The 11,477-nt window shown below is 33.3% G+C and overlaps 1 protein-coding gene across 1 annotated transcript; it reads right to left on the bottom strand.

Moving 5' to 3' along the window:
* Positions 1-802: 802 nt before the first annotated feature.
* On the bottom strand, positions 803-3,513 carry LOC107761175 (adenosylhomocysteinase-like). Its single transcript, XM_016579362.2, has 2 exons — positions 2,698-3,513; positions 803-1,856 (listed from the first exon to the last, which is right to left on the bottom strand). Exons 1-2 carry the CDS (start codon positions 3,406-3,408, stop codon positions 1,110-1,112), a joined length of 1,458 nt encoding a protein of 485 aa, XP_016434848.1. The 5' UTR covers positions 3,409-3,513; the 3' UTR covers positions 803-1,109.
* Between the last annotated feature and the right edge of the window lie 7,964 nt (positions 3,514-11,477).

The following is an 11,477-nucleotide window of genomic DNA, read 5'->3' as shown; positions in this document are numbered from 1 at the left end:
AATGCAAATTCAAAATAATCCAAATAGTGAGAAATAAAATTATATCCCTAGTAAATAAATAAATACTTAGCATATTTCCTTTTTTATAAATAAATATTTAATATTATTTTACAATATAGGTAGACAAATAAAATAATTTTTTTGAAACTTTTTCATATAAAAACATTTCTCAACATATGTTTCTTTTAAAAAGTTAAGAGTGTGGACTAGTTTTGATGGTATTTTTGTAAACAAACAATTCTTTTAGAAATTGTGCAATACTTTAATACATCAAACCAAACAATGAATAAGAAATATGTCAGTATAACTAATACCAGCATAACTAATGCAAGCATAACTAATACCAGCATTACTAATACACTCTATTCAACATTATTCTTATGCACCCTACCAAACGACCTCTAAGTGAGGAAAGATGTAGAATTCTCTTGTTAGTAATTTAGTTCACTTAGGATAGTTTGGTACAATAGTGGGATATCCCAGAATATTAACATGTCCCATGATTAGTTATCCCACCTTTTATATGCTACTATTTTATGTAAAAGTTGGCTTGGCATTATTTAATATCCCAAACCAAACATGGGATAAAATAAATCCCAAATTTTATCTCGAGATTGTTATTCTTGTCTCATTTACCAAATGAGAACATTACTTTGAAACTTAAACTCCAAGAGAACTATCTCATCCAATGCATGCACAACTACTTTAAGATGGTTACTGCTTTGACAGAACGAAATTTATACTCGGGCAGCATCACCAAACATCGAGTGGATTAAAACCGATTAAAGCAAACAGTTAATGATAAAGGCAAACATGTAACTTTGTGATTGCTCAGAATAAGGACAACCCAAAAGCAAAAGACATCTAACTGCTACAATATCAATAGCACACCACCTCCATTCCTCAAAACTTATTCAACACATCTTGGTCTTCCATCTGATATGAGACCAATTCTTTTCCAGAAACAACATTCCAAACACTCCAAAATATCCCCAACGATAGTTTAAAGGAACAAGATACTATTGTCCTAACAAAATCCAAAGCATGAAAAGCATAACAATCAATGGCGTAAGAATGTGCTGTTTTTGCAGTCTCTTCTTTGTCTTCGCTTAGTACCTGTAGTGAGGAGGCTTGTAAGGACCTTCAACTGGTACACTAATGTAGTCAGCTTGATCCTTGGAAAGCTTAGTGAGCCTTGCTCCGAGCTTTCCGAGATGAAGGGCAGCAACCTTCTCATCAAGGTGCTTTGGCAAGACGTACACCTTCTTCTCATACTTGCCGGTGCTCTTCTCCTTCCACAACTCGAGCTGAGCAATGACTTGGTTAGTGAAAGAGCAGGACATCACGAAGCTGGGGTGTCCAGTGGCGCATCCCAAGTTCATGAGACGACCCTCGGCTAAGACAATGATACCGCTGTTGGTGTCGGGAAAGACCCATCTGTCAGTCTGGGGCTTGATTGTGATCCTCTTCACTCCAGGGAAGGTCTCAAGACCGAGCATGTCGATTTCATTGTCGAAATGACCAATGTTGCAGACAATGGCGTTGTTCTTCATTTTCCTCATGTGGTCAACCATGATGATGTCCTTGTTACCGGTTGTGGTAACGAAGATATCAACATCTGAAACGACATCCTCAAGGGTAAGGACCTGAAGACCTTCCATGGTAGCTTGGAGAGCACAGATTGGATCAATCTCAGTCACGATGACACGTGCACCAGCTTGCTTCAAGGCAGCAGCACAACCCTTACCGACATCTCCGTAACCGGCAACAAGCGCTACCTTTCCGGCAATCATAACATCAGTAGCCCTCATGAGACCATCAGGCAGTGAGTGGCGGCATCCGTACAAGTTATCAAACTGGAACACCAAACAAGATCAATACAACTATTAGTCTATGAGCTACATAATAACTATCTTTTTTTTATAGCTAGATTCTGGAACACCAAAAATGATCAATACAACTATCGATCTATGAGCTACATAATAAGTATCTTTTTATAGCTAGATCAACTACATTAGACATCTCCAACAATTAAGGAAAGGATCATTACTTGATTCCTCAAACCAATATTGCTACCAACTCAAAAGACAGCAGCTTTTGCAAATGGATTGAACTTCCATTAGCCAAATATGGAACCAATAAGTAAACATCTAAACTAATCATGTTGCAATTCTTCAGCATAGTAGTATGTGGAACCAACCCATATGAGAAAGACGGGTACACTTATACAGTATGCATTAATCTAGAAGGTTAATCATTCTTTCCCTTTAAGAACACATCCCATATGAGAAAGACCGGTATCAAAATCAATTAGCACTTAAGATATCATCCACCCTCTATACTTACATTATGTTACAATTTTCTAATCAGTAAACATAAAAACAAAAACAACAACATAATACTATAACTGCAAATAAACACATGAGAAATGAGGCAAAATCAGAACTTTCATACTAAAGAAAGAACTTTCATTTCCACCACTTACCAAAACAATCAAGATGCATTTAGAAGATTCAACGAATCATTTACTCTATACTTAACAAAACAGATCAACCAACATTAAGCTAAATTATACTTCCTCTGTGTTAGATCCAAGCAATTAACAACCACTTACATCAGATCTAAATCACAACAAGCATATAAACACAGATCTGAAACACAAAAACAAAATAAATAAGTATGAAAACACATATATACCTTGCTCTTGGTAACAGAGTCATTAACATTAATAGCAGGGAAAAGCAAAGTTCCATTAGCCTGCATTTGGTAAAGTCTCTTAACACCAGTAGTAGTTTCCTCAGAAACACCAACAAGTCTCTCCTTCATCTTAGTGTATTTTAAAGGATCAGTTTTCAACCCGTCCCTAATAATAGTAAGCACAAGCTGAAACTCAGCATTATCAGTAGAACTTGGATCTGGTAATTTACCAGATTTAGCATATTCCTCTTCAGCTTTTACACCTTCATGAATCAAAAGTGTAGCATCACCACCATCATCAACAATCAAGTCGGGTCCACCACCGGGGCCCCAGTCAAGGGCGCGTTCAGTACACCACCAGTACTCTTGCAACGTCTCACCCTTCCACGCGAACACGGCAGCGCTATCACGCGCTATGGCGGCGGCAGCGTGGTCCTGGGTAGAGAAAATGTTGCAAGAGCACCATCTAACTTCGGCGCCTAAAGCGGTTAGGGTTTCGATAAGGACAGCGGTTTGAATGGTCATATGTAGAGATCCAGTGATTTTAGCGCCTTTAAATGGCTGTGACGGACCGAATTCGGTCCGACAAGCCATAAGACCAGGCATTTCGACTTCGGCAAGCTCGATTTCGAGCCGGCCGAAGTCAGCCTGAGACATGTCCTTGACCTTGTACTCACGGCCAGAGGTGGTTTTCTCGACGAGCAAAGCCATGGCTAGAGAGAGAGTGAACGGTAGAGAGAGAAAGTGGAAATGGAGGCCTCTCTTCAATGGGGTTTTTCGAAAGAAGAGAGTGTAGCGCAGAGGTATATGGAAGAGGGGAGTGATATAAATAGGTTTAAGAATGGAAATGGACGGCTGAGATTTGTTTAGAAAGCTTCGTTTTAGATCTGTAAAAGGGGTTGGTTTTACCGTCTGGATCGGGGTAATAGTCCCTATTACAGTGGAGAGATGGTAAAAATTCTAATAAACTTTTACTCTCTCTTTTTTTGTAATATTTCTCATGTTTTTTCATGTTTTTCATTTTTCCGGTTTTGAGAGTAAATTCATGACTTGATTACCAAAGAAATTAGAGTAAGATCATTTCCCTTGAGTTCAATGTATGAAATTGGAAAATTAAATTGGATTGTATTGAACTTTTATGACAAGCAATAAGTATTAAACTAATTCTAAAATAACAATTAACATCCATATAGTTAGTAATTAAACAAAAATAAAAACAATAAATAGGTGAATTGTACCACGATTTGCCCCTATTAGTATATTAACATGTTTGGTATTGTATGTTACATGCACACGTCCACTAGCAAGGACACAACCACTTCATAATAGTAGGCAATCGCCTTGAAGTTTTGAAAGGTAGCTCGATGTATAAGGCATCATACGTTCACGTAGGGTTCGGGGAAGGGCCGTATTTCTAGAAGTGTGATGCAAGCTTTAATGGTTATTTTTACGGTTCGAACTCGTGACATATATGTTATACGAAAATAACTTTATCACGTTGATCCAAGGCTTCTCTTCGACACCATTATATTTATAAATTATTAAATATTCTTGCCTTCTTTTATTTATCTCTTGCTTATCATTTGCAATCTACAATCATTTAATTGTGTTTTTTTTTGCCTGTTTACGGTTTAATATTTATACCTGATATTGTCCCACACAGAAAAAAAAAAGATGGCAATGCCCCGACTCAACCTGTAAGTTCGCTAACATAAAGCGAGGAGTTGAACTTGAACTGACGACCGAAGTCACTTTCGCAAACATATTCAATTATACAAAAAGAGAAACCTATATCGATTAAGAATCGAAAGTAGTCATTCTTTAGACAAGGCCCATTTATTGTACATCTCTAATGTTTTACTCAGTTGAATAGAAAGAGTCAAAGTACTATAGTAGTTTGATATTTGTAACCTATGGCATACCCAAACCTCTTGAATTGGAGCTTCAACAACCAAGATTGTCGTTGTTATTTGGTACAACTAATTAATTGGAAGAGTCATGAGGAGATCCATTTCCTTCGATAATGAACACATATAATGTATATATTCCCTCCGATCGGATAATAAGTGACAAATTTGCTTTGGGCACATCTATTAAGGAAATACTAAATTCTAGACGAAAATAGTTAGTGTAACTAAACTGTCCTTCATTAAATGTTGCACCATAGTTATAGTAGCACTTACTTCTCTTCTCAAATGTGAGGAGTAAATGACTTTTTAGGATACGTATATAAGGGTAATTTTGAAAAACAAATTGAATTTTTTCTTGATATATAAATGAACACTTATTTTGGACCAAAATAAAAAAATAAACTGGTCACTTATTGTGGACCGAAGGGAGAACAATGAACTGCACTAATTTTAAATCCAAATAACTTACTTAGGATCCACCTCTATACGAGGAAATAGTTTAAGTACTAGGTTAAACAAGCATCAAGTACACAGGGCGGATCTACATGTTGATTTTGGGTGCTCAAGCACTTATTATCTTTGACAAGATTTAGTAAATTTGTATAGGTAATTATAAGTATATTTAGATGAATATTGATTGAGCACCCATAACTAAACTATTTTTTCCTCTTCTTTCAAATTTTTTATGTACATATAACCTAATCTACGCATTTAAAAGCTAATTGGTACTCTTCATTTAACTTAGGAAATTTGGCTTGACCGGCTACGTTTAATCTACCTTAATTTTGGTTCAACTTATAATTAGTACATCGTCATTTACTATCCAATTTGGGAAGATGTTCTCCCAAGGCACAACATGTAAGAGAGAGAGCAAGCAAAATTATAGCCCGTTTGTCAAAACTTATAAAATCAGCTTATTTTGTATTTTTCTCAAAAATGCTTTCAAAATAGTATTTTTGGTGAGAAAAAAAATGTGTTTGACTAATCAATTTAAAAGTGTTTTTAAGCCACAGTTAGCGTTTAAAAAGTGCTTTCATTTGTATTTTCTCAAAAGTAAGGAGAAACTATTTTTTCGGCTTCTCAAAAATAGCTTCTGCTTCTATTCAAAATTATTATTTGGGGAAAATAACATTGTCGCTCTCAAAATAATAGCCAAAAAATATATGTTTATATATTTACATTTCTGTATGTTATATATAAAAATATACAAATTTTATATATTTTTGCCGCTATCATGTATAAATAATTTTGGCAATGGTCTAAAAGTGATTTTTCCCTATTTATTTCCTTCTAAATGCCTAGTCAAACATCTCAACTTTGGCAAAAAACATTTTTGGTCCAAAAAAAAAATCGGCCTAAAAAAACTTGGCCAAATACTACGTATTAATTAAGTTATGAACAACATATTCCAAGATCTATGCGTATGTACAATATTTATATCTATACCATATTAAAAGCACGAAGGCCCTTAGCGAAATATCTTTCGCCTTTTTTACCCTTCAAGAATGATTTTATATTGGATAATACTGTAATTTATGTTAATTTTTTATTATTTAGGACTTCAAAACCAACTAAAATTTTGATTATTAAATTTTCCTTATTTGAACTTTGAATAAATTCCTAACATTTAGGTTACATAAATCTTTTTCTTATTTTACTTGTGTAAATTAATAGCTTCTTCTTACACGTACATTATATATTTACTTATCATAATAGATCTATTCTAAGTCTTTAAATATTGAAGTTGACTATATATACATTCTAAACGAAACATATAGAGACACATTGGTAAGAAAGTATCTTCAAGTAAGTTTACAAACAACATGCCTACATTTGAAAATAATAATAGTTTATAGTAATAATAAATATTACAATATACTTTAAGTTTTTTTTACATGTTGTAATATAAACTTATATCATATCAAAAGCTCAATTACAATATTAAATAAGTAAAGTGTATATATGATACTCTAATTTATAAATTGAAATTAATAGCAATAAATTATACTGTAATTTATAAGAAATTTTAAGTTAGTTTTAAGTAAATCTTCCTACGTATTTCCTTAAGATCTTTCCTTATTTAAACATGTAGGAAGTCTTAATATTTAAAATTTTAAAATTAATTAATATAATTATAATACCTTATATGTTACTCTTTAGAATATTGATACAATTTTATCCAGTATAAAATTTATTTCTAAAGAGTAAAAAGGTTGATTAAAATTTTGTGAAATTAATTTTGAATGAAAATTCAATACAAGATATTGATCGATTTTTTTACCCTTTAAACATATATTTTACCTTAGATAAAATTATCATTTAATTATTTTTTTAATATTTTAACACTTTGATATCAACTAATATTTTGCTTATTAATATTTTTTTTATTTTCACCATGTAGAAAACACTAATATTTACTCTTTTTAACCTAACTTAGTGGTAGTATTTAACTGAGCACGAAGTTTAAAAAAGACAAAAGATTTTAGAATTTATGGTCTAAACAAGCCACAAATGTTTATGCAGCTATAAATCATCTTTTTAAGAGCAAATTAAAAAGTTTAACATTAAATTATTTCTAAATAAAAAAGTATGAATTTTATTTTTGGGACATATTAGAAAAAGAAGTATGACACATAAATTGAGACAGAAAGAGTAGGATTTTAAAATCTAAGATTTTAGCTTATATAAATCATTCATTTCATGAATTAGGTAACGTAACTATAATTATTTCCAAAAATGTAGTAAGCCAAATCAAACAACTTTTTTTATGAAAAATCATTAGAAAACATGGGTTCAACGTTCTCTTAATTGCCTTCGGACACAATTAAAAGTACAATAATTTTTTATAGCAATTAAATAATTAAGATAATTAATAAATTTGAGTTTCTCGTTTCATGACAAAGCAAATACTTGTGCTAGATAGACACACAAGATTTTTATCCATTTAACTGAAGGATCAGCATTCTTCACTTTCAGAAACTTACACTTTTTTCTTTCATTTTTATTTTATAACTCAAGCATATATTTTTGATATTTATATAATTTTTTACAAAATCTTAATTCTCATTAATATGGGTACACGCACAACGAGCGTACCCTAAGACTAGTTAATCCAAATATGTCACGATCTTCCAAATGTCTTCACAATTACGGAGCTCGCGTGTGAATGCTACTCTTTTAATGAGCATATCAACCATACCCTTAGCTCCGGTTTGGTTATAGATTTTGGCTATTTTTTTAAAATAAATTAAAAATATTATTTTTTCATAGAATACGATCAGTTTTTGAAAGATAAATTTCCAAAAAACTAGTTTAGGATAGTTTTTGGATAAAATTTTTGCTTTCATCACAAAACTTTAAATTTTTTTTTTCAAATAAAATGCATCTTCAAACACCACTTTAACTTCCAAAAATTAATTTTCAATAAAATTTTAATAACTTTTTCTAGCTTAGCATCCTAGGAGATCGGAATATTTCTCCAATTTCGTCAAATTCCAAATAGTATTAATTAATTTTTGTACTTTCACCAACTCCCTGGTTTGGTAAAAGAGTTGTGTACTTCCTGTATGAGTGGACAAGCAGAAAAATAGGACAAAAAAAGTTGGTGGTAGTGGTTGAGTTGAATTTCTTAAGCAACCATATTTCATTGAAAAGGAATATAATACTAGAGGTGTTAATCGGCCGGTTGACCCGCTAACAACCCGGTTCAACCTGGCTCAGCTCGTTACTATGCACTCATGTGCGGGTTGGGACGGATTGGACGGGGGACGGGCTAGTAACGTTAAATTTTTGCCAAACGGGTACTCGAACCCGTCACAACCCGTTAAGCCCTTAACGGGTTCTTAACGGGCCTCGGCCCGCAAAACCGCCTAAACTATCAATAACATTGAAAAAAAATATATAAGATAGTTAAAAATAATTAAAAAAACAATCCCGACCCGCCCGAACCCGTACAGGCCCTATAGAACCCGAAAAATCCCAGCCCGCTAACAATCCGCCCGTAACCCTAACGAGCTGATCATTTTTGTGTACAGCCCGTCCCAGCCCGCCCGATAAACACCTATATATAATACTAGTTTTTTCCTCTTGTGGTGGAAGGCTACAATTTAATTAATTAATTAATCTTTTAATACTTTTCAGAAAGATGGTGGGGGAAATAAGGTTGGTAAGAGATATCAACGTAATAACAATATGTCTTTACTTTAAATAAAATAAAAAAAGAGGAGAAAAAACGCATGTATTCTTGTCGTGGACTAGTAGTGGTCTTTCACCTACCAAAAAGAGAGATCAAATCCAAAAATGAATTAGGAAAATGATAATATTGTCACAGCTCAAAGTGTCTTACCAGGAAATTATCCTTTCCACTTCTTGAGCCGTATCTGTTGAAAGGAATAAATAAAAATAAAAGAAATCAGATATAGACAGGCAGTGGCGGAGGCAGGATAGATTTTGAACCCCCTTGACCACTAAACTATACTTTTGGATTGTGTTAAGGGTGTTCAAAACTTAATATATAGAGATAAAAAAACAAATTTTGTCTTATATATACAGTGTAATTTTTCGGCGAAGGGTGTTCGGGTGAACACCCTTGCGCCCCTAAATCTGCCCCTGTAGACAGGCCAAATGATGAACATTTTGCGAGTTGCAAATTTGTGTATTATAAAATGCGATGGAACAATCATCATGCAATAGTAATTGAAGGTCGTGATAGAGGAGATCGAGACACAATTTAGCGTATAAATAATATTTCGAGTTAAAATTGAATACACATATTTTTTAACTTTAACATAGCAACAATTCATGGAAATAGAGTTTAAGCCAGGGGAAGAATGTCTATTTTTTAAAATTGGAGTAGTAGTTTTGTTTACCTCGAAAATACGAGTAACAATTAAATTTGATTTGTGGTTTTAAAGATATGTGATTTGGTTCAATACCAATTAATAATCAAAAAATATGAAGTAGCAATGAAAGAGATAAGTGAATCAAACCAATGTAATTCAGCAGCGGCGACCTCGAGCTTAGTGACCCCGAGGTTGACTTAGAACTATAAGAACAATTAAGCAAGAAAAGTAAGTAAGAACAATAAAGCTAAAAGACAATTCTGATGAACAGTAGACAAAAGGTAGAGAGTATATTCTTTGCTTAATGATTAGATGATCTTACAAATGATTGGGGTCCCCTTTATATAATAAGGGAACCCTAAATAAGGAATATTTCTATTTACAGTAAGGAATATTCTTGGTACAACTGTCTAACCGCCTAGTACGGAATCGTACAATCCTATTCTGGGATTTGCACCACGATCTTGGGGACGTATGTAGGAATCTCGCTCATTCTATTACAAGTCCATAACGGTACTATTTCGGGGTCGAGCATACTCGGTCTCGGTACGCATCGTGCTCTATCTTCGAACTCGAGTCTGGTCCCTCGAGCTCGAACTCGACCTCGCCTAAACTCGGTCCCTCGAGCCTATAATCGGAGGCATGCGATTATGACCGTATACAAGTTTAATTTTTAAATGAGAAATAATTTTCACCCATTTTCTTTTTATTTCCAAAAAAAAAACACTCTCAAAGACAAATTTATATTGGAACTCTACGGCAAAATTTATGAAGTAGCAACCCTTGATAAATTCTTCCCATTGTGACAACTATTGTTTACATTATAATGTTCAATTTAGCTCAAATAAGTTTTTCTCAACTTTGCATAGGAAGTGTACTAGAGAAATAGAGCACATCCTTCGGAGGTGTTAAACACTATTGAATGAATAAACTTTATTTTAATTTCCATAAAATGAGGGTTAGGTTTTCTCATGGACCTTTTTATATTATATTACGATATTCGATCATTTGCCTTTTCATCACTTTGGCCTGGAGCCGGTATAGGATGTAGGCTTGTCTTGCATAGTCTCGAGTCGATGATAACTAAATATAGAGAGAAGAAAATCCTTTGATTGACCAAGGATAAGAAATCTACTCTATCTATTGATACGGAAAAGATTATTGAGAACCAGACATGTAATAAATTTGTTCTTCTTTCTAACCGATCCATTGCGTGGTACATTGCCCTGCCCGTGGAGGAAGAAGGCATACGCTCAAATATAAAATCTTTCATGCCAATCGTGTCGTCAAGAGATATGAAATATCAACCCTATTTTTTACTGGATCAAAAATACTTAGAAACATACTATCTATCTTCACATGGTTTCAAGTATTTAATTAATGAGAGCACAGGTAAGTAGATCTCTAGAGTGTGGCAAGTAGTGAACATATATTAGTGGAGATCTTCATTTATAGACCACCGCCACATGGGGCAGTGCTTAATTTAAGGCAACGACAGGCCGTCGGTTGTGTTTTGATTTCACAAAAAGTAGAAGAATCACAAAAATATGTGTTTGGTTGGTGTCGGTAATTGGATCTGAATGCTCAAACGTGGGCGAGTTACTCCCATTTCCTTAACAAAGCAACTTATTTATATTGTTTTCATGTATTGCCAATCCTACCCTTTTAGTTTTTTTTAGCTAGCGTTTGATCATAAATTTTTAAATTTGTTTTGAAAAATTTGATACGGGTGAATTTTGATTTGAATATGAAAATGTGTTTGGATATAAGTTTTCAAAATATATTTTACTTTTTTTAAGAAAAAAACATGAAACGTGACTTATACACAAATTCTAAAAACTATCACATATACCCAACAATACCTTTATCAATAACATTCATTATATTATCGCAAACCATAATCCTAAACATAAATAAATTTGATATAAAATTTACTACATAATACAGTATCAGATGACCGATAAGTCGTAACAATATTATTACAAAATAATAAATCGTGAGCTCTTTTATAAAATACAAAAGTTTGAGG

Source organism: Nicotiana tabacum, chromosome 11 (genome assembly GCF_000715075.1).
Source record: "Nicotiana tabacum cultivar K326 chromosome 11, ASM71507v2, whole genome shotgun sequence".
NCBI classification, from domain to species: Eukaryota; Viridiplantae; Streptophyta; class Magnoliopsida; order Solanales; family Solanaceae; genus Nicotiana; species Nicotiana tabacum.
Note: the sequence above shows the minus strand (reverse complement) of the source record. Positions and strands in the feature narration are given on the sequence as shown.